The sequence below is a fragment of the Emys orbicularis genome, chromosome 1 (assembly GCF_028017835.1).
Source record: "Emys orbicularis isolate rEmyOrb1 chromosome 1, rEmyOrb1.hap1, whole genome shotgun sequence".
Lineage (NCBI taxonomy): Eukaryota > Metazoa > Chordata > Testudines > Emydidae > Emys > Emys orbicularis.
This window is the reverse complement of record NC_088683.1, coordinates 158,372,290-158,396,438: the sequence shown is the minus strand read 5'-3', so window position 1 is coordinate 158,396,438 and position 24,149 is coordinate 158,372,290. Positions and strand designations below refer to the sequence as shown.

Below are 24,149 nucleotides of genomic sequence, written 5' to 3'. Positions count from 1 at the left end.
GGTCAGAGCTCAGAACTACGGCTACTTTTTCCAGGCCCAGCTGCTTAAGGCTAGGGGCTGTTTGCTCTATGCCAATAACGTTCCCTGTCTTGCCTGGTGTAAAATACCCACAAGACGCTCACAGACCTGCCAGTCATCAGAGGTGCCCCAACTGTACAGCACTAAGGAACTCCCTGGCAATTTGCCCCGAGTTCTGTGGGCTCCCCCATATTTGCATATCCATGAGCATCCCCTGAGATCTGCTGAGCCTTGTAGCAGCACCCACCTCAACTGAGGAACCGCCATGGTATGTTTGAGTCCTTCAGATGTGTGCACTGCCTGCACTTGCAGGGAACGCTCAGCCAGAGGCCACTGCTTAGGTCTCTGCAGGCTGCACTTGTCCCTTAGGGGATCCCAGCTTTACAAGAGACAGAGCTGGAGTGACTTCCAGCTGGGCGAGCTGAGCTCCAAGCAGCCTGTCACAAAAATAATGGCTATAAATAAAACATCAGCAAAATTCTATTCTATGCACCAGGCTCCAGCATCTTCCCCTCAGTCCAAGAGGTATGGTTCGCCATGCAGAGCTCAGCTGGGGCTTGTCCACAGATTTGAATTAACTCTGCACCACTCCCCTGTGGAAGCACTGCCAGGCCCTATGCATTAATACCTGCTGGAGCTCCCAAGCAAACAGGGAGGGTGCATATTGCTATATCTTTTTCTCCTGTGTCCCCCAACCTCCTTAGGGTGCCTCCTATGCCAGGGGAGCTGGTGGCCAGCCCCAGTGCTGGGGTGCACTGAGAGAAGTCTTTTGTTCCTTCCCCACCTTGTGCACCTGTATAGGTGGCCCATGCTGTGTGATTACTTTGTGTCAGTAGGTTCCACCTATTCAATGCATTTAATCAGCAACAGAACTGCCACACTGGGCAGCCCCAAACACTTGCTTAGACAGCTATGGAAACAGCAGCTCGGGAATGAATACAGCTAGAGGGAAACTGGTTTTCTTTAACTGTTAGAGGTGACAAGTGAAGGAAAACAAAATTGGGATGGTGTTCTTGTTTGTGTCTTTATTATGGACAAAGCAGGGCTGAAAGGTGGGATATTTTTCTTCAGAAGATACATTTTTGATTGTTTTTACCTTAGAAATCCAGGCCTTGTCAAGCCTGGAAGATTCTATGTGGGCTAGAGCAGTGGTTCTCAGCCAGGGTCTGGAGCCCTCTGGGGGGCCGCGAGCAGGTTTCAGGTGGGCTGCCAAGCAGGGCTAGCATTAGACTGGGGCCCAGGGTAGAAAGACATTGGACTGGAGCCAGCTGGGGCCTAGGGTAGAAAGCTGAAGCCCGACCACATGGGGCTGAAGCCCAGGGCCCTGAGCCCCGTCACCTAGGGCTGAAGCTGAAGCCTGAGTAATGTAGCTTCATGGGGGCCCCAGGCAGTTGACCTGGTTGCTACCCCCTAATGCCGGCCCTGGTTTTTATATGCAGAAAACCAGTTATTGTGGCATACGTGGGCCGTGGAGTTTTTATAGTATCCTGGGGCGGCCTCATAAAGAAAAAGGTTGAGAACCCGAAGGCTAGAGCACTAGTAGAATTCTGACATTGCCAGAGAGTAATTGAAAGGGGATTTTTACTTACATTGTTTAAAACTGTTTCATTTTTGTTAATGCCTGTCTAACACAGACCTCCATTCAACCAAAATTTCAGCACCCCTCTCCTCCTATGTAAAGATGCAGCAGATCGCAATAACTATCTGAGGTTGTCTCCCCCAAGAGGTCTTCCAGCAAAAGCAGGGATACCAGATTTGATATTCCTGATATATATAAGGTAAACATGAGCAGAAAATACTAAGAAACTCCAAACCTTTCTCACCTATTGTGTCCACCATAAAGAAGCACAAAAGGACACAAACCCAATTTTAAAAAATCGTCTGCAGTGCTGTCAAGCTTTTTCTGCTTTCCCCCTTCAACTCTGCTCAGTATCTACCTGCTGCTGTATATTTAAACTGAGTGAAATGCAAAGTCAGATCTGGAGAAGTCAGCCTTGGATTTCATTAGCTTGCTCAGAGACCACGAAACAAAAATAGGAAGTCTAGTGTTTTCTGCCACCCCCAGATTCTTGCTGTGTTGAGAGACTAGCTCATTAAGGCTGAATGCCAAGGTGAAAATAATTCCACATTTCTTTTTTACAAATTCTAATTGAATGCAATGTTCGTGAAAGGTTCCACATTGACAGCTCCGGGGGACTGAAGGTCTCTGTTTGGCTGTGTGCTGTATAGAGCAGGAAGAGCATGGGTCAAAGCTATTCAAGTCTTCCCCATACACTGCTCCCCATCTGTGCAAATCACCTCCGACCCAGAAGGAGCCCTCTAGGATGGGAGGGTAGTACAGTCAGCCTGGTCAATTCAATCCTTAACCTCCCTGCTCAGAGTGCTGACAAGAAGGCCAATTAGTGTGATGAGTTTGTATGTGATGTGGGCACCTGGCCAAAGCAACTGGACTAAAACCGCCAACTCATTTCAATAATACCATTAACCAGCTATCAGATGGTTGTGATTGTCAGTCACTCCTGACCTAGACTGAATCTGAATTAGCATCCTAGACAGGTAAAGGCTTTGGCCCAGATTCACAAAGGTACTTGGGCACCTAACTCCCATTAATTTCACTGGGAATTAGGCACTTAAGCAGCTTTGTGAATCTGGGCCTTTATATCCCATTCCCAGTTCTCTGAGCAACCCACTTCCCTCAGATGGTGCGTTCCTTCCATACTGTTTAAAACGCAACTTGTCTGGGGGGATGCCTCTGGAATAGGATGTCTTCATTTACATTTACACCAACGTGGGTTTCAGATCATCTTTAAAGTTCACGATGGGCTGAGGCCTGCCATAAAGCTTTGCCCAGTGGGCTAGGGACCCGCCAGGCTCTGGGTCTGTGTCAGTGGTGCAGCTGTCACTGGAGTCACCAGGGCTGTGGAAGCAGATTTCACAGTGAGGCCTGTGGCAGCAGCTGAACGTCTCCTCCGAGCTGCTACTGGAATCAGAGTCTGGATAAAGGCACAGGGAGGGCACAAGGGGTTGTTCCAGGTCCCTCCCAGCATCCCCCTGCTGCTGCTGGAGGCTGAGGGGACTGGGGGGATACAGCAGAGCATTGTAGTTCTTCACTTGGGCAGAGCCTTGGTGTTTGTTTGAAACTTGGCCGTTCCCTTCATGGCTTTGTTCGTCAGGCCAGTTCTTCCTATGCTTCAGCTGGAAGCTGCACATTTTGTCGATGACTGATGAGGAGGGTGATGGCTGATAGAGGAACCTTCCATCACTGGTGTCACCTGCTTTATCCAGAGATGTTTGTGTTAATCCGTGACGGCTCCAAGTGCTCTGTCCGCTCTGTGTCCTGCTGACTGCCTTGTTTGTGAGACTCCACGCTTGTGGGGTCATGGACGCAGGAAAGTAGGTGGAAGGTGGATGGACTGGGATTCTTCTTCTTCGCCGTCTTGTCCTGTAAGGACTAAGGTAAGTGCAGATGCCTGTGTAACCCTCCCAGGGTCTCCAGGCTGCACTCTTTTCATGTTCTGCATTGTGGCTGGGTTGCCTAGGCCCCCTGGGTGATGCCTGGGCACTAACTATGCCGCCAATGCTCAGCTCTTGCAAGATTTCCTGCAACTTTTCACTGACCTTTGAGGGCTGCTCTTTGGTTGCTGCTGAGCTCTCTGGTTGCTCTGCTCTCCCATCAACTGCTGAGAGATTCTGGCTCAATGGTATTGGTGGATTGTCGATACATTTCTTGTTGTTTGGAGGCCTCCATTGCTCTTGGACATCCTTAGAGCTGTATTTGGAGATGTCCATAGGGTTACAAAACAGTGCCTCATAGCAACTAAGATCTTCTGGTGAAGTGTTTTGGTGCTTTACATGTTTATGGTTCTGGATGATACCAACACAAACTTGTTTGCCAACAGACACTGGACTGCACTGTGTATCTGGGAGACTGGGACAGTGCCAAGGGTTCTGCTCTTGACCAGGGGGAAAATTGTCTCCATGCAGCCCTTCAGCTTCCATGGCACAGCCACTGGACTCAACATGGCTACCTGTGTTCTGAGGCAAGATGGAGAAGGATGTGGAAGGAACAGCGAGGCCCATCAAATCATAGCTGCACTCTGCAGACATCAGCCTTATCAGCTTCTCCTTAGCATTGTTCACTTGCTCCTGGAGGCTTTCGATCACAGCATTTTTCTGTAACAAATAAAAAAATTAATTAATACATCAAATTTGGTGCAGAAAACAATGCTAATACTGCATTAAGGTTGAGGATTTAAAGGCAAACAGGTCAGGAAGTCAGTCTGTTTTTCAGAGGAAATGCTAGAGTGGCAGTCTTTGGGCTTGTCTACTCTTGAAACGCTACAGCAGCACAATTGCAGTGCAGACACTTACTACAGTGACGGGAGAGGTTCTCCCATTGGCCTAGGTAATCCACCTCCTTGAGAGGCGATAGCTAGGTCAACAGACGAATTCTTCCATTGACCTACTGCAGGTGCGGGAACTAGAGGTGCTGGGGGTGCTGCTGCACCCCCTGGCTTGAAGTGGTTTCCATCATATCCAGCGTTGACAGTTTGGTTCAATGGCTCTCAGCTCCCCTACTATAAAAACTGTTCCAGCTCCCCTGCCTAGCGCTGACTACACCGGGGGTTAGGTTGACTTAACTACGACGCTCAGGGTGTGGATTTTTCACACCCCTGAGCGATGTAGCTGGAGCAACTTAATTTGTGAGTCTAGACCTGGTCTTTGAGCTGTCTATATAGAATAGATGAATGTCTTAGAGACAAAAAGGTGGGACATTAAGAAAATGCAGCAGGAAAAAAATTGCTCCATTGAGGCCTACTTACTGGAAAGCAAACTATTACACTGCAGTACAGACATGGCACTTGTTTGTACAGATCGGAGAATCCAGATACAATCATTCAAAGTCCCATATAGAACTGGGACAGCTCAGTGGTTTGAGCATTGGCCTGCTAAACCCAGGGTTGTAAATTCAATCCTTGAGGGGGCCATTTAGGGAACTGGGGTAAAAAAAAAAAAAAGTTTGGGGATTTGTCCTGCTTTAAGCAGGGGGTTAGACTAGATGATCTCCTGAGGTCCCTTCCAACCCTGATATTCTAGCTTCTAAAATCCCAGTCCTGCACAGTTCTACCCCATTAGCTTCTAGATTTTAAATAATTATAGTTTGAAATAGCAGAATCACATATCTTTAAAATGAAACGTGAAGCATGTGCAACCTGTTCCTTTCCTAGCTGCACCTCAACATGTCCTTGAACATTTGCAAGATGTGCGTATTTGAGAGATTGCATATAGAAACATTTGCACCAATTACATTGGAACATAATGTTGTTCTAACAGCCAAAGCACTTCTGGTTGTATAATTTGGAGAAAGCTGAAAGGGAGTGGGAGCTGGAGACCTTTTGGGATAGGACGCATCCCCTCTAAATTAGATCTTTGTGTGAGCTCCAAAAACAGGCCAGTTTTCTGCCAGTTGCCCTAATTTATGCATCAGGTTTGATAAATCTGGGGAAAGGATGTAAAATCATTTTAAAAAATTCCTTTCCATGTATTATTTCTTGAGGGAAGCTGATGCAATGGGAAATCTCCATTTTGATCGATTTGTGACAGAGGGTATTCTAACCTACAAATCCTTCAGCAGACCAAGCAGGAGGCGGGGAGAGAGTACAGCAGAGGGAGGACAACAGCTGCTGGCCACTGAGCCAGAGGGAGATCAATGGCTGGGACTGCTCTTTCCACTAGCACGAGCTGCCTGTGAGTGCAGATTACCTCAGTAAGCAGCCGTTGCATGGAGTTCTTCTCCCCTATCAGCTGGCAGATCTGCTCTTCACTGTACAAGGAGTGGAAGCTCTTGCTGGGGCTGGAAAAATATTTTGCCATGTGGCTAATGGTTTGGTTCTGTTCTTCCTCAAAGGCTTTCCACTGCCTGAGCTGTTGAGTGCAAACATCCATTATATACACATGAAATATATATACACATAGAGAGACAGACAGACAGATGCAGACAGAGAGAGAGAGAGAGAGAGAGAGAGACACACACACACACACACACACACACACACACACACACACGAAAAGCAGGGAGAGACAAAGAGAGGGCGTGACACAGACATGCACAGAGACAGAGACAAAGGGGTAAATTCACACACGCGCGCCTTGATCCTCCCCTCACCCCCCCATCCCTGTGTAGCCTTTGGTTTTGGCTGCTTGTGTAGACACAGTTAGATCCTGCCTATGCTACAGTCTTTAACTGTGTTGTAAACCAGGGCCCTTCTGAGTCAGAAATAGACAAAGACAATGTCTCACACACACTTTCTTAATCTTGAATCATGAATGATATGTTGAAAACCAATACCACTCAATATCTGCTTTTTTTCCACTGGTGTCAGAATGAAAACCTAGTGCATTCAGGCTCCAGCTGTTCATCTATTTCAGATGAATGATGGAAGAGCAAAACTATTAGGAAAATCAAGCCGACAAAACAAAAGGTGAATTACAAAGCTTGAGCTAGATAAAAAGCTCAAGCTCTCAGATCAGCAACAGAACAACTGTGCATGCAGGAACTCTATGATAAATTGCATGGTGCAGCTCAATAGCTGGAAATCAGCTCCTCCTTCACTACTTGAAAAGATATTATTATTTGAATAGCACCAACAGAATGCTAGGCACTTTACCGAGAGGATCTGCTCCCTGTTTCAAAGAGCTTACAGTCTAGCTAATCAGGACAATTCCACTGCAGCAACTGATTCCTGACACAGCTGATCTATCACAGAGCAACTTCCAGCCCTCCCTAGACAAAGTTATTGAGGACATGAGTTCCTGAAGAAGAAACAGGCACCTGACCTGACCTCACAATATCAGGAAGAAATAAAGGTGGGAATTATTCACAAATATTTGGGTATAAAATGTAATTACTTGTTATGCTTCAGTTTTCACATGAATTCTGCTACTGAGAGGAACATAAGAATTGCCAGCCCTAGTCCATCCAGTCCACTATCTTGTCTCCAACAATGGCAAGTACCAAGGATTTCACAGAACGGTTCAAAAAACCTTGTAATGGACAATTATGGAATAATTTGCTTATTGCAAACATTTCTGCCTAACCCTTGTCGGCAGTTGGCTTTTGCCTTGCAGAATGAGGGTTTATACATTTATGTATCGCAGATAGCAACTGTGGATGTTTTCATTATCAATTTAAACGCCAATCCTTTTAAAATCCTCCTAAGTTCTTGGCCTCTGTGATAACTAGTGGCAATGAGTTCCATGGGTTAATCATACAATGGGGTTTTTCTTTAAATGGGTTGTATTAATCCTGTATTATGAGAGTAAAGAGGAGCACCTGATTTACCCTCTCTCTGCACTTCATTATTTTATGTACTTCTGTTATGATATGGAATCTTAAACAGGTATTTTTAAAAAATTGCACTAGACACCATAATAGAGGCCCAACTTCAATGTATACCTCAAATTAAGAAACACAGTAAAAGAACTAAAAAAGAGCCACTGTGGCTTAACAACCATGTAAAAGAAGCAATGAGAGATAAAAAGACTTCCTTTAAAAAGTGGAAGTCAAATCCTAGTGAGGCAAATAGAAAGGAGCATAAACGCTGCCAAATTAAGTGTAAAAATGTAATAAGAAAAGCCAAAGAGGAGTTTGAAGAACAGCTAGCCAAAAACTCCAAAGGTAATAACAAAATGTTTTTTAAGTACATCAGAAGCAGGAAGCCTGCTAAACAACCAGTGGGGCCCCTCGATGATCGAGATACAAAAGGAGCGCTTAAAGATGATAAAGTCATTGCGGAGAAACTAAATGGATTCTTTGCTTCAGTCTTCACGGCTGAGGATGTTAGGGAGATTCCCAAACCTGAGCTGGCTTTTGTAGGTGACAAATCTGAGGAACTGTCACAGATTGAAGTATCACTAGAGGAGGTTTTGGAATTAATTGATAAACTCAACATTAACAAGTCACCGGGACCAGATGGCATTCACCCAAGAGTTCTGAAAGAACTCAAATGTGAAGTTGCGGAACTGTTAACTAAGGTTTGTAACCTGTCCTTTAAATCAGCTTCTGTACCCAATGACTGGAAGTTAGCTAATGTAACGCCAATATTTAAAAAGGGCTCTAGAGGTGATCCCGGCAATTACAGACCGGTAAGTCTAACGTCTGTACCGGGCAAATTAGTCGAAACAATAGTTAAGAATAAAATTGTCCGACACATAGAAAAACATAAACTGTTGAGCAATAGTCAACATGGTTTCTGTAAAGGGAAATCGTGTCTTACTAATCTATTAGAATTCTTTGAAGGGGTCAACAAACATGTGGACAAGGGGGATCCAGTGGACATAGTGTACTTAGATTTCCAGAAAGCCTTTGACAAGGTCCCTCACCAAAGGCTCTTATGTAAATTAAGCTGCCATGGGATAAAAGGGAAGGTCCTTTCATGGATTGAGAACTGGTTAAAAGACAGGGAACAAAGGGTAGGAATTAATGGTAAATTCTCAGAATGGAGAGGGGTAACTAGTGGTGTTCCCCAAGGGTCAGTCCTCGGACCGATCCTATTCAACTTATTCATAAATGATCTGGAGAAAGGGGTAAACAGTGAGGTGGCAAAGTTTGCAGATGATACTAAACTGCTCAAGATAGTTAAGTCCAAAGCAGACTGTGAAGAACTTCAAAAAGATCTCACAAAACTAAGTGATTGGGCAACAAAATGGCAAATGAAATTCAATGTGGATAAATGTAAAGTAATGCACATTGGAAAAAATAACCCCAACTATACATACAATATGATGGGGGCTAATTTAGCTACAACAAGTCAGGAAAAAGATCTTGGAGTCATCGTGGATAGTTCTCTGAAAATGTCCACGCAGTGTGCAGAGGTGGTCAAAAAAGCAAACAGGATGTTAGGAATCATTAAAAAGGGGATAGAGAATAAGACTGAGAATATATTATTGCCCTTATATAAATCGATGGTACGCCCTCATCTCGAATACTGCGTACAGATGTGGTCTCCTCATCTCAAAAAAGATATACTGGCACTAGAAAAGGTTCAGAAAAGGGCAACTAAAATGATTAAGGGTTTGGAACGGGTCCCATATGAGGAGAGATTAAAGAGGCTAGGACTCTTCAGCTTGGAAAAGAGGAGACTAAGGGGGGATATGATAGAGGTATATAAAATCATGAGTGATGTGGAGAAAGTGGATAAGGAAAAGTTATTTACTTATTCCCAGAATACAAGAACTAGGGGTCATCAAATGAAATTAATAGGCAGCAGGTTTAAAACAAATAAAAGGAAGTTCTTCTTCACGCAGCGCACAGTCAACTTGTGGAACTCCTTACCTGAGGAGGTTGTGAAGGCTAGGACTATAACAGAGTTTAAAAGAGAACTGGATAAATTCATGGTGGTTAAGTCCATTAATGGCTATTAGCCAGGACGGGTAAGGAATGGTGTCCCTAGCCTCTGTCTGTCAGAGGGTGGAGATGGATGGCAGGAGAGAGTTCACTTGATCATTGCCTGTTAGGTTCACTCCCTCTGGGGCACCTGGCATTGGCCACTGTCGGTAGACAGGATACTGGGCTAGATGGACCTTTGGTCTGACCCGGTACGGCCTTTCTTATGTTCTTATGTTCTTATGTTCTTTAAAAAAAAAAAGTTTACATGCATATAGTGCTGGTGAAAGGCACTGGATCAACAGCCCTGGAGAGTGACTGCCTTTAACCAGAGATCATGAACCACCCAGGAAGCAACAGCAGGTCAACTTTCCTCTATTCCACCCGTATCCATGTGCCTCAGTCATAAACAAAAGGTACCTTCCCTAGGAGTGAAAGGGGAACTCGGTGGTCCATTCAGTGCTTTCCCCTTTGAGACTGCAAGCATCAGTTGTGATGGTGTCTTTTGTGATGTGGTCTGTTGTCCACTAATTAATTTTTCATGGGCCATCAGAGATGACCTTTGGCACTACTAACCTAATCCAGATTAAAAGAGACACCCTAAAGTGATAGGCTCTGCAACCTCTTTAGTTAATTTTTCCCCTGTCCCAGGAATCTTGCTCCAATGATCTGGTCCCCACTCCACTGTCTTGATCAATTGCTTTCACAGCAACATATTCTCCTCCTCCTGTTCTTCCTCATCATTTGACCACCAGTGTCCTCATCAGAGCAGGTGGAAGGTAACAATGCAGCATGCACCATACTGAACTGACAGCCCAGGGAGACAGACTACCCAATCTGGGGAAGGAAGAGAGAGGAGCGAAGGCAGGGTTCACTCAGGTGATTTTATAGGGAGAACTGTCATCTAGTGGTAGAAGATGGAAACTGAACATCAAAAGTTCCAGGTTATATTCGGGCTCTGACATGAATTTGCTGTGTGGGCTCAGGCAAACTGCTGCCTCTCACTGTGCTTCCATTTCCCCATCTGTAGAATGGGGCTCACAGACCTCCCCAGGATTGTGAAGTTTAATTCATGTTGATGAAGCTCAGGAGTGAAGGCGTTAGAGGAGGGGAAAGCACTAACTGGGTGGATTCTTTAGGGAGTAGCAGATTTTAGTGTTTGAGACAGAAGGGCCTCAAGGTGGGGAACACAAAGTAAGGTAGCCAAAGTGCCTCACCATCTGGCTGAACAGAACAGAAGGGTATTTGTCACCCCTCTCTGTAGCTTCCATATTTCACTGAGGACAGAACTGGGCTTGGGGAGTGATGCAAGTACCAGATGGGAGGAATCATCATGCGGGGCAGGAATGAGTTGTGGGTAGGCAGAAAGAGCAGGAGGTTCTGTAGGTTAGGACTGAGGTGTTTTGGTGCAGCTGTGTGGGTCTCACAGACAGAGTAGCAGGGGGGCTGCAGGTCAAGATTGAGGGTGCTGGCAAATGCACTTGCACAGACCCACTCTTTCCTGGGCCTGGTTTAAGACAGTTCTATCTCTGTTCCTCCCTCCCCGGCTCATTCCCTTGAGCCCTCAACTCCTTAACCAATATAGAAACCAACCACCATCCATTTCTTCTTTTTTCTCTTATTATAGCAACCTGCAGATTGTATCCATTAACACAGACAGACTGTGGCCTAGCACATCAGATTCCTCCTGAAATACACAGGAAGCAATGAACACAGCCCTGTCAATAGCTTTTCTTAAAATAGCTCCCGCTCCTCCCCCTCCCACACTGGAGAGCTGGGCTTTACTATCCGAGTATGGAGAAGAGCAGACGTCCCAGGGGACAGCAAAACCCACTGTCAGTCCAGGAAGCATCAGAGCCCGGTGAGGCTGCCTGCCTGCATTGCAGCATGCAGGCTCGCTCACTGCCCTGCTTCTCTGGAAGAGGAACACTATGGCAGAGAGAGAGAGAGAGAGAGAGAAGGACAAGAGAGATGGAGTAGAGGCTGTAAGGTGCTCAGTACTATGGTGATGAGTGTGGTATAAGAACCTCAGCAGAACAGATTAGATTCACCAGCAGTAACCAATCCCATTGTCCAAGTCCATGTGCACAACTGCCCGTTGATGGACCCTTTGCACCCATGTATAGTTCTGGGCTCACTCTCTCGTATTATGACCTCTGATTCAAACACCAGTATTCCCTGCAGGGGTATCATATTGACCAAATCCAGTGGCGGTTGGTAGTCACAAGTCTAGGGGTGGCTCCAAGGGCTTCCCCTCCCATCGCTGCTTGTCAGGGCAGGGGAGGGGAGAGCAGAGGACTAGTAGGGTGGGGAAAACTGCCAAATTCACCCCTCCCATGGCAGGAAGAGCCCACAGCTACCAGAGAGCTAGAAAAACAACTAGTGTCTCCTTTGAAGCCTCTCGCCCATCTGCCTGCTCCTCTCCCACTCCACAAACTCCTCTGGTGGCTCCTAGAGCACCCTGGCTTTGCTATGGGAGCAATATGTGGGGAGGTGGTCACCTACCCAGGGGAGAAGCAGATGGCAGTGGCCACTTCTTTTACCAAACCCCATAAATAAGGGGCAGAGCCACAGAGAGGAAAGGGGGAGAGGAGGAGATTAGCAGAGACACCAGGGCCCTGTAGGAAGTGGAGGAGGGGTCAGAACACCAGGAACATGAGGGAAAGGAGGCACCATTAAGGACTGGGAGGAGACGCATAGCTACTGGATTCTTGGGGGTTGACCAGAAGGACAGAGCTGCTATGGACTTGGGGATTAAGTAGATGGTGGTGTGAGTTACCCTGGATATTTTGGGGAAGTGGCAGGAGGAATTGGAAGGAAAGTGGCCTTGTGGATTCGTGGATGGAGGCCATGTGGTTACTGTGGTTGTCCAAACTCCCTGGAACCAGAGCTTCAAATCCCACAAGGTCTGGCTCAGTTCTTCAGCTTCTGAGCCACTTTGGTCCAAACAGGAGAAAGCAGTGTCACTTTTTTGGGGTGATATTTTAGTCACTATTTATCAACATTTAATTGAAATAGTATTCAAAAACCTGAAGTGCAAGGTTTCATTTACTGGAAAAAAATTGCAGACCTGAGGTCCTTTGCACTCTGCAGACACCACAGATCCCCAGGAACGTAAGGACAGGGATAAACCCCAACTTCCTCCCCTAGCCCCTTCTGGGGTGCTCGGCAAACACATTCCAGTCTGGTATGTCCTGTAAGGAAGGGATTCCTGCATTGTTTGCAGGGCTCAGATTTGGAAGGAAGCAGCAGTACAGCATACCACCTCCTTTCCCAAACCACCACTTTCTCTTCCAGATTCTTAGCTTTCAGTCAAGAAGGAACCAAGCCCAAGGAGTCTGGTATAAATGAGTGTAATATAAATGCTTAAAACCAGAGGCCCCAAAACTCATTTCACACAAGCCACTGACCAGCAAACAGACTGGAATGATTTTTTAGTTGCTACCACCTTGGTTGGATTTGACCCGATGACCAGCAGTTAAAGATGAAAGGCTCCATATCACAACTCCAGCCTCTGAGCCAGCTGGAGCTTCCTCCCTGACTTTGTGTATTTGTGTTGTTGTGCTATCCCAGAAGAAAAAGAGTGAGCATTTCAGAACACATTATCTATGTGTGCTCATATCTGAGGAGACCTTTCAGGCCAGGCCTTTAGAACACAGTTTGTTTCATACCTGTGGAACAAAGATGAAGCAATTGATTGTGGTTGTACAGATGAAGATGCCTCCAGATGTAAAACCAAAGACCAGGTTGTGCCAAGTGTAGAAAAACCAGTTAACTAAAAAAACTGTCCCAGCAGCAAGGAAAATGAGGTTGACCCCAACAATGAGGATCAAGGACTGATTCACTGGTGGAGCGCTGACATTATCTGTCAGACCAGCCAGGTACGTCCCATATATCAACAGGATGCTCTGGAATCAGAAAATAGGGATAAGGGGTTTGGTTTAGGAGAAGAGGTTTTACAGATTTCCAGAGTGAGGAAAATTACTGTATGTCACAGTCTTTCCCCCAACCCGTACTGAGTCAATGAAGCTCAGATACATTCAGTGCAATTTTAATTAACACTCTTTGATCTATAATGCAGAAATTCAATTTGATATGGTAGCTCGGCAGCAAATACTCAGCATGTTGCTGCAGGTCAGAATTGAGGTGCATAGGCAGAGCTGGATGGAGACGGGGGCAAGATTGGAATAATAGGGGGTGTTGCAGGTCAAGACTGAGAAGTATTAGTAGAATTGTGAGGGGGGAGTCTAGGATTAGATTGACAGAGGGTGCTGCTGATCAGAACCAATAGTAAGAATTGTAAAGGAGCCCAAAATGGAAAGGAGTCCTGGAAAAAGAACACCAGAGACTGACAGACAGAGACAGAAACTCCTTAAAGGAAGAAAAAGAAACAGAAGAAATTAGTTCTACCATCAAAGAACGATGAGTCTAACTCCAAGAAAACAGAGAGGAGCCATCTGTAAATTGAAAAAAAAAAAGTGGCAAGAGAGGAAGAAACAGGAAATAGTGGACTGGAGAAAGAGCACAAAATGGTGCATATTTTAAGGAGAGCTCTGGAAACTATTGGCCTGTAAAGTACAATTATTTTCTCTTCTCTTCTGTAAAATTTCCTGAGTGTTGGTGGAAGGTGCTGAAGGGAGCACGCAGTCGGGGGCGGCGAGTTATATGGGACCGTGGTGCCCATGCTCCAGCAATATTCAGGGCATGGGGGCCTGGCTCCACCAATGTTTGGGGCCGGGTCTCTCCCCTGGTCCTGCCTGCCGCCCCCACACGCCTCCTCTGCGCGTCCCTGCCTGCGCCCTGGGCAGCAGACTGCTGCCCCCTGCATCTCTGCGCTGCGCTCTGCTGGCTCCTGGCATCAACTGCCACTACAGGGTCCTAGTGCCCCCCAACCACTAGTGCCTGGACAGGCTGCCCCTGCCCCTGCCCTTCCATCTCGGATGGACGGACTCTTCCCTTTTGCAGTGGGACCCTCCACCAGCACAGGGGGCTTCCCCGCCCGCAGTCACCGCTCTTGCCCCACGCTGGGCAAGGGGCAGCCCCATACCCCACCCCCAGTGAGGCTACAGTGAGAGGCAGCAGCAGGGGAGGAGGCGCACATGTGATGGCAGCCCCCCCCCGCAACTACCACAGAGGAGGTGAGGGGGCTTCCTGGACCTGAGGGGGGTCCTAGGAGCACGTGCAAGGACAGTGGTGTGAGGTGACTGTGCTGCTGGCAGGGAGAGGGCTGGAGGGAGTCCTCTCTGGCCTCAGCCTTCCCTGGCCCCACCCCATCCCACCCCACAGCCCGCACCCTCACCCAGAGCTCTCACCCCCCGCAGCCCAACCCTCTGCCCCAGCACTGAGCCCCCTCCTGCACTGTGAACCCCCTCATCCCCGGTCCCACCCCACAGCCCACACCCCTGCATCCCAACCCTCTGCCCAAGCCCCTCATCCCCCAGCCCCACCCCAGAGCCCTCACATTTTTACATTATTTTAAAAAATATATAATGGCTTACAAGGCAGGTGTCGGGGGAGGGGCAGGACATTGACCCGTTCTGGGCACCATCAAAAAATATACAAACCTGCCACCCCTGCACGCAGCCAATCGACACTCTGTCCACAGAACAGGAATAGTGACAGTGCAAACTGCCCCCTCACAATGCCTTGTAATGAGCATGAGCCTGCCGGGAGGCTGGATGCTCATCAGCCTGGAGAGTCCATCTTTATGGGCAAGAAGGGAGTTCCGCTTCGAAGACCATGACTCCTGGTGGCCTCTCTGCTGGGATTGCCACTAGTTCAGTTCTGATGGTGCTTCTGCGGTGTTGATGTCTGTCTCACTAGGAACTGGACCGAGACTCAAATTCATTTCATACACACCATCAAGCAGACATTGCACTATCACAGTTTTCAGCCACAAGCTACCTGTGAACTCGTGACAAAAAGGTGAAAAGCTCTATAGCCAATTTCTAATCCCCTGAGCCAGAATAGGCAGCCATCTATGTCCCATTTAAAACTATGTAATTGTCCTGGCAACAATATCCAGGGGACAGATTAAGGTACCACCTTGTGGCAAACTGGGATGTTGCTCTAATGGAACAAGCACAGGACAGATTCAAAACTCCTGGGTTCTAGAAAGGGCTTTGCAACTGATTCTATGTGCAACCTTGGGCAAGTCACTCCATTTCTGTGCCAGTAAAATGGGGATAGAATACTGAACTGCCTCCCAAGGGGTTGAGAACGTTAATGCCCTTGAAGATAAAGAGTGACATATGTACACAAAGGGACTGATTCTGTTCTCACTTACATTGGTGTAAATCAGGCTTAATTCCAGGGAAGACAATGGAGCTACATGGGTGTGAAACCCTGCAGATGAGACCAGAGACAGGCTCAGTGAGTTATTAAACATGGGCAGCTGGCATCAGGAAAGAGAATATTTTATTTTTAAAAGCAAGAACAGTAAGAGTTCATAGAGGCCAATGACTGTAAAGATAATCCCTCTGGATTTGAGGAAAATTTAATACAGAACAGGAGCAAAGTAGCTGATGTAGATGATCAACACATATGATATCAAGGAGAGCAGCCAAGTAATTGCTTATATATTGTGTACTTAAGGGACTTGCACATAGAAGCCAATCAGACTGCCAATGGGGTTTTGGATCATAAATGCCTAAATCCCTTTTGAATATGAGATTAAGGCTATGTCTACACTGCACTTCCATTGTTAAAACTTTTGTTGCTCAGGGGTGTGAAAAAAACCACCCCCCTGAACGACAAAAAGCACCGGTGTGGCCAACACTTTGTCAGCAGGAGCCACGCTCCTGGTGATGAAGCTACTGCCCCTCGTTCGGGGTGGTTTTATTTTGTCGCTGAGAGAGCTCTCTCCTGGTGACAAAGAGCAGCTACACTGCGCACCTTACAGTGGCGCGGCTGCAGTGGCTGAAGGCTAGACACTGCCTAAGGCTCCTGGATACCGTGATCTAAATTCCTAAGCACCTCAGCACTGTCTAAATACTTTTTTAAATCTGGCCCTTGGATGCCTTAGTTTTCCCCACCTGTAAAATGGGGTTAATAGTATATTTGTAAAACCCTTTGAGGTCTACAAATGAAAAGTGCTATGTAAGAACTAAAATCTTGTCTACACAGGGAAATTTACCACTGTAATTATATTGCTATGTCAGTACTACTCCCTGCGTGGCACTCTTATTCTACAATAGGAATGACCACACAGGAAGTCAAATCAGTGTAACTACAGCAGTATAATTAAACTGGTATAATTATGTTAGTAAGTTTCCCCATATAGACAAAACCTAAATGGTTATTATTAATACTGTTCTGCTGCACAGGCTCAGGGTCCCCTACCCCAGCTGTGCAGTTTGTCTATGGGTTCATGGAAGTAGTGAGTTTTAAGGAGAGATCTGAATGAGGTGAGAGATGTTGTTTTGCAAACAAAGAGAGAGAGATGGTTCCAAGCATAAGGGGTAGCAAGGAAGAAAGCATGAAGATGAGACTGCGAGAAAGATACAGAGGGGACTTTTGTGAGGGAGTCTTGGCAGGGGAGATGGGTAACAGTGAAAGAGAACACAGAAGCAGAATTGGATGGCAATGGGAAGAACCTTCAAGATGAGCATGAGAACCTTGAATTTGAAGGTGAGAGGCAGCCAGGGAAGGGAGTAAAATGGCCAGGGTATTAGGGGAGGAAGAGAATTTTAGCAGCAGCAGCATTTTGTAGCTAGACTGGAGGGAGGTGAGATGAGATGCAGGGATGAATAGAGAGGTTACATACCTTAAACCCTAAAATGAGAATGAGCCAAAGTTCGGAGTAGAGAGACACGCAGAACTGCATCCTACCCACCGAACAGGTCATGCCCTTGTCAGTCACCTGGGAGGCAGTCAGAACACAGAAATGAAGGCTCCTGCTCCAGCCCATAGGGATGGACAAACAGACAAGTGGATACATGGTTTAGGGGGTGTCTAAGCACAAATTTCAAAGTGGAAACATGAAAGCTTGTCTAACGACTGGGAAAGTGCTATTGAGAGCAGAGAATTCAAGGAGGAAAGATACCCAGCTTCGGTATTCATCTGCCAACATGCTCATTAAGCTTCAGTTTTCAAATTTCTCTGCACCTGCCACAAACTCGCCAGTCTCCCATGCTGGAGAGCTGCAGAATCCAGGTCATGCTCTCTGCAGAGCAGACAGGGCATTGGTTAGAACTTATAATGGTAGAAAATCAAAGCTCTGGAACCAGATTCTCCCGTCCAGCTTCAGGCATGTTTGGCTGGAACTCCGCAAATGGCATCTGTCTCCATAAGGGTCCAAACCTAACCCCAGTTTACAACACCTCACACCTCTGAGGAAGGTCAGCTCCAAAATTTGTGGCTTAGAAACTTCTCTAAAACAAACCCTTCCATCTTTCATGCCTGCAGAGATCTGCTGGGCTGAATCATAGCATGACATAGACACAAAGGTGCAGTGTTCTGCCTCTTGCTATTGTCCTCTTACCCTCAGGGATGCACTGAAGCTTTGGAAGCACTGAACTGGATCAGAGAAAATCCATGTTGTGAGCAGCATGGCATCTGCCAGCACCAGCACCACCACCAGCACCAGCAGCTGGAGGTCTTTGATAATCTGCAACACACAGAAGGGTCAGTGTTATGGTTCGGGGATGAGCTGCACCTGTGACCTCTCTGGCTCTTCGTGGGCTCTTTCAAATGACAGGTCTATACTGCCCCTTCCCCCAGAGTGAAATCCCACAATTCACCCCACTGATTTAAAATGAACCATTTTTGACAGCGCCTCCTGTTTCTCAACCATATTATGTGCAGCAGGTCCACCTTGGTGTTGCTCCTGCTCTAGAATCCTCCCTGGGAGCAGCGAATCCAGTGACAGAAAACAGCTTGTTCCAAAACAGAGTGTGGTTTATTTATCCATAGGGACATCGCAAGCAGAAAGAAAAAGGTTAAAAATAACAAAAGCCGATATACGCATATTGTCTTACCTAAGCTTGGCCTTACCTGCATGTTTAGGTAGGCCCCCCATTTATCTTGGGGCCCCAGCACCTGGAAACTATGATACAGTCAGTCTCCCTGTTGACCCGCTGTCTCTCCTTTCCTCTGAGGCTCCGTTTTTTAACTGCTTCAAATCTTGTTGTTTGAAAGTTCTCACCTCAAAGCCCTGGGATTTCAAGCTGGAGACTAACCCCAGACTGCAGGACTAGCCAAATCCCAATTTGTGGAGGTAAACGCCAAAGGTATCATCTCCTCCCTTGTATGTCTGCCTATGGTTGTCTACACCCAGTAGCCTTTGGTACATGCAGTCCAAAGTTAGCTCAAACTGATTTAGCACCTTCGTTCCCCTTTGCACAGCAACAAAATAACCCCCAAGTCCACACAGATCTATAGATAACATTCATAAAATCAATACAGATAACTCCCACATTCTTCACAGTTGGCATGCCCCCTTTTGTCCTGTGCTGCTCAGAGGTCTTCAGAACCCTCCCCCGGCAGAAAGAGGGTCTGTTCCAGCCCTTCCTGAAGTGGTTGCACCAGGAGAGGGGAGTCAGGAATACTTGCTGACATTTGTTTCACTGGTTTTTATATTAAAAATAACTAGAAAAACCAGAAATGTCTCTGAAGAAAAACCCAGATCCAAATAGCTCCAAACTACAGGTATGATTGGAGATCCAAACCAAATCTCACAAAGGGCTTTCTCTTTAAGGATCTGATCCAAATCCCTGGATCTGACTCTCTCTCTAACCTCCCAAAAATTAGAATTGTTCCAAATCCAGGTCTAAATTCTGAAGCTTGGATGTATCATCATTAAAACAAAGTTTGGGAACAAGATCCAGATGATTGAGCTTAGGGCCTCCCCCCAGTGGTGCTGAAAACTAAGTGCTAGGCCACCAACCCAGAGACTGAGCTCTGGCAGAGCTGGCTCTAGGCATCAGCGGAGGAAGCACGTGCCTGAGGCAGCACATGCTAAGGGGCAGCATTCTGTCCATTCTTGGGGCGGCACAGTCTGGGCGGCTTTTTTTTTTTTTTTTTGCTTCGGCAGTTCGGCCTCTTGGTATCTTTTTCCAGAGAGTGAACTCTGGAAAAGACACTTGATTTACATCCTACCCCCAGAGGATACATGAGCAATGCCCTGTAATAGGGCTGGTTGGAGAATTCTGTTGTAAATAGGGTGACCAGACAGCAAGTGTGAAAAATCGGGACACGGGGTGGGAGATAATAGGCGCCTATAGAAGAAAAAGCCCCAAATATCGGGACTGTCACTATAAAATAGGGACATCTGGTCACCCTAGTTATAAAGAAACTTCAGTCCCAGCCAGCAAAGGTAGGGCACCCAGAGGTCTTTGCTTAAAGGACAGTTGAAAATACTTTTATTCTACCTACCATGACCTGAGCTCGGGCTTGGGGTTTCCCCAGCAGCAGAAACTGGCAATTTCATATGACACTGAAATCTGCAGAGGGTGTGCTGGAAAAAGCTGGTACTAAGTGATTTTCAGATATTTTTTGTTTTGTAAGAGATGTATTTTCTTTTTTCTTAAAATACTTGTGTGTGAATTTAGTGCTGGTAGAAGGCGCCAACCCAACACTCCTGGAGTCTGGCAACCTCTATCCACAGGATGAGCAGAAAGCATGGGTAGCGGCAAGGCAAACTTCCTTCATTCAATGCTTCACTAAAGAAGACCCCTCTAGGAGTGAGAAGGGAGTTCTGTCTACATGACCTCATTGATGTGCGATTAACAAGAAGAGGACCTACAAATGGCAATCCTGCTGGTGGGTTTTGTGATGGGGACACTTGGACAGTGTAATGCCTGGTCTACACTAGGAGTTTATGTCGAATTTAGCACCGTTACATCGAATTAACTCTGCACCCGTCCACACCACGAAGCTATTTAGTTCGACATAGAAGTCTCTTAAATTCGACTTCTGTACTCCTCCCCAACGAGGGGAGTAGCGCTAAATTCGACATGGCCATGTCGAATTAGGCTAGGTGTGGATGGAAATCGACGGTAATAGCTCCGGGAGCTATCCCACAGTGCACCACTCTGTTGATGCTCTGGACAGCAGTCCGAGCTCGGATGCTCTGACCAGCCACACAGGAAAAGCCCCGGGAAAATTTGAATTCCTTTTCCTGTCTGGCCAGTTTGAATCTCATTTCCTGTTTGGACATCGTGGCGAGCTCAGCAGCACTAGCAACGATGCAGAGCTCTCCAGCAGAGATGGCCATGCAATCTCAGAATAGAAAGAGGGCCCCAGCATGGACTGATCGGGAAGTCTTGGATCTGATCGCTGTGTGGGGCGATGAGTCCGTGCTTTCCGAGCTGCGATCGAAAAGACGGAATGCAAAGATCTACGAGAAGATCTCTAAAGCCATGGCAGAGAGAGGATACAGCCGGGATGCAACGCAGTGCCGCGTGAAAATCAAGGAGCTGAGACAACGCTACCAGAAGACCAAAGAGGCAAACAGACGCTCCGGATCCCAGCCCCAGACATCCCGTTTCTACGAGGCACTGCATTCCATCCTAGGTGCGGCCGCCACCACTACCCCACCACTGACCGTGGACTCTGAGGATGGGATATTGTCGACGGCCGGTTCCTCGGACAGGTTAGCGGACCGGGAAGATGAGGAAGGAGATGAGGAGGACGAGGCAGTCGACAGCGCTTACAACGCTGATTTCCCCGACAGCCAGGATCTCTTCATCACCCTTACAGAGATCCCCTACCAACCGTCCCCAGGCGTTAACCCGGACAAAGAATCAGGGGAAGGATCAGTAAGTGTTTTAAACATGTAAACATTTATTTTTAACAGAACAGGAATATTAACAATATTAACAATGGGTTTTTCATGATTACTTTGCCCTAGGCGCTTAACGTTTCAGTCCTTGGCAGTGCAACTACTGAAAAAAAATCTAACAATGTCCGGTTTAGCATGATTGTTTTGCCCTAGGCGCTCTACTGTTTAGTCCCTGCCAGTGCAGCTACAGTAAAATCCGGTCTATATGTCCGGGGATAGAGCAGAAATCCTCCTGGGACATCTCCACGAAGCTCTCCTGGAGGTAATTGGAAAGCCTTTGCATCAGGTTCCTGGGGAGAGCGGCCTTATTGGGTCCTCCGTGGTAGGAAACGTTTCCGCGCCAGGAGACAATCAAGTACTTGGGTATCATTGCCTTGCAGAGCATGGCGGCATACGGCCCTGGTCTTTGCAGGCTTTCCCGAAGCATCCGTTCTTTCTCCGTCTCTGAAATCCTCATCAGAGTGATGTCGCTCATGGTGACCTGCTTTGAATTAGGTAGGGGAATGTTAGTATTGGGACTGCTTGCCTGTTCCTTTACAGAACTGTAACCGGCGGTTTAGAGCCACGCGGTGGAGGCGGGAGAGGAGCAGCATACAGGGATCTTTCCCTGGGACAGCCGCGAGGGGGTGGGACAGGGCAGAGTTCATGCTTGCCGGATTGCTGGCAGCAGGGACTGGCATTGCTTTGAACGTGAAAGGAGGCCAGTGCTATTATTAAAATTTTAAGCAGCCACAAGTCTACGGCTTACCATGTCAGCCTGTTACCCAAATTCCACTGTCCTGTCCCGCTTGTCTGATCTGCACTGCAAGACCCCAGGCACTGAATGCGAAGGCCGAAAATTCGACCTTGTCCTGAGCGCGCATGTGATAGGTGCTGTGCATGGTCTTGTTCACAGAGAAAGACTATGTTCTTTGTTCACCCCAAAATTTATCTTTCTGAGGAATTCACTCCCTTTTTCCCATCCCACAGCTGTGACTGTCTCCCGAACTACCCTGGCATCACAGTCCCAGAGGCTAGCGCAGATTAGGCGTAGGAAGAAGAGGACACGGGAGGACATGTTCTCGGAACTTATGGGCTGCTCCCGAGCCCAGGCAGCCCAGCAGACCCAGTGGAGGGAGAACTTGTCCCAAATGCACCGATCACACATGGAACGGGAGGAGAGGTGGCAGCAGGAAGACCAGCAGGCGACTCAAACGCTGCTTGGACTAATGAGGGAGCAAACGGACACGCTCCGGCGCCTTGTGGATGTTCTGCAGGACCGGAGGCAGGAGGACAGAGCCCCGCTGCAGTCTATCTCTAACCGCCCTCCCCCGCCACAAAGTCCCATACCCCCCTCACCCAAAGTCCCAAGAAGGAGGGGCGGCAGACTCCGTGAAAACTCTCACTCCACCCCTGCAGACTGCTCAAGTACCAGAAGGCTCTCATTCCCCAAAATTTGATAAGTCCTTTCCTTCCCGCCTCACCCAAGCCCCCGTCCCAGTTTCATCCCCCAGTTTCATGTGTAGTTGCTAATAAAAAATACGTTTCTGTTAATTACTGTTTCCATCATGTTCTTTTAGAGGAGAGTCTGTTTGAAGGGGGGGAAGGGGGTTGGTAATTGGACAGGACAGCCACCTTTACCAGGGTACAGACGTGGGGGCAGGTTCAGCAGCAGGGCACACACACATTGCATTCACTAGTTACCCTGGTCAGTCTGGGAGGTGGTTTTCATGTTCTGTGTGTGTGTGGGGGGGGCTATGTGACTTTGTGGCGGGGGAGGGCGGTTAGAGATCTTATGCAGCGGTCCTTATCCTGGATCACAGAGCCACGCAGCAGGGGATCTGTAACCGTCCTCCCCCTGCCACAAAGTCACATAGCCCCCACACACAGAGTCCCGAACAGGAGACTACACCCGCTCCCCTCCACAGTCTGCGTCCCAGGTTCAACACTTTCCCGCGAAAACAGTAATAAAGAAAACGGTGTTCATTAACAAATTTCAAGTGATTTTATTTTTAAACGTGTGTTGGAAGGGGGGGAACGGGGTGAACGGGGTATGTAACTGGAGAGGATAGTGAACATTTACTGGGTAAAGAAACGGGGGCAGGTTCAGCTTCTCTGTAAACAAACTTAATAGTCACAGGTTACCCTGCTCACTCAGGAACCTAGCTTTCAAAGCCTCCCGGATGCACAGCGCGTCCCGCTGGGCTCTTCTAATCGCCCGGCTGTCTGGCTGGGCGTAATCAGCAGCCAGGCTATTTGCCTCAACCTCCCACCCCGCCATAAAGGTCTCCCCCTTGCTCTCACACAGATTGTGGAGCACACAGCAAGCTGCAATAACAATGGGGATATTGGTTTCGCTGAGATCAGAGCGAGTCAGTAAGGTTCTCCATCTCCCCTTGAGACGTCCAAAAGCACACTCCACCACCATTCTGCACTTGCTCAGGCGGTAGTTGAAGAGTTCTTTTTCAGTGTCCAGGGCGCCTGTATAGGGCTTCATGAGCCAGGGCATTAGCGGGTAGGCTGGGTCCCTGAGGATGACTACAGGCATCTCCACATCCCCAAGAGTTATTTTGTGGTCCGGGAAGTAAATACCTTCCTGCAGCCGTCTAAACAGACCAGAGTTCCTGAAAACACGAGCGTCATGAACCTTGCCCAGCCATCCGACGTTTATGTTTGTAAAACGTCCCCTATGGTCCACCAGTGCTTGCAGCACCATTGAAAAGTAGCCCTTTCGGTTAATGTACTGGCTGGCCTGGTGGTCCGGTCCCAGGATAGGGATGTGAGTTCCATCTATAGCTCCACCGCAGTTTGGGAATCCCATCGCGGCGAAGCCATCTATGATGACCTCCACGTTTCCCAGGGTCACTACCTTTGAGAGCAGTAGCTCAACGATTGCATTGGCTACTTGCATCACAACAACCCCCATGGTAGATTTGCCCACGCCAAAGTGGTTCGCGACTGACCGGTAGCTGTCCGGCGTTGCAA

The 24,149-nt window shown here is 47.6% G+C and overlaps 1 protein-coding gene across 1 annotated transcript in view; it reads right to left on the bottom strand.

Moving 5' to 3' along the window:
- Positions 1-2,796: 2,796 nt before the first annotated feature.
- The window catches only part of GPR156 (G protein-coupled receptor 156), a 35,021-nt gene continuing 13,668 nt past the window's right edge, over positions 2,797-24,149 (bottom strand). Inside the window, exons 5-9 of the mRNA XM_065423590.1 lie at positions 17,886-18,011; positions 17,169-17,264; positions 13,075-13,311; positions 5,782-5,943; positions 2,797-4,191 (exon numbers count right to left, since the gene is read on the bottom strand). Of these exons, the coding sequence (XP_065279662.1) occupies positions 2,797-4,191; positions 5,782-5,943; positions 13,075-13,311; positions 17,169-17,264; positions 17,886-18,011 (2,016 nt within the window). The remainder of the gene's footprint in view (positions 4,192-5,781; positions 5,944-13,074; positions 13,312-17,168; positions 17,265-17,885; positions 18,012-24,149) is intronic.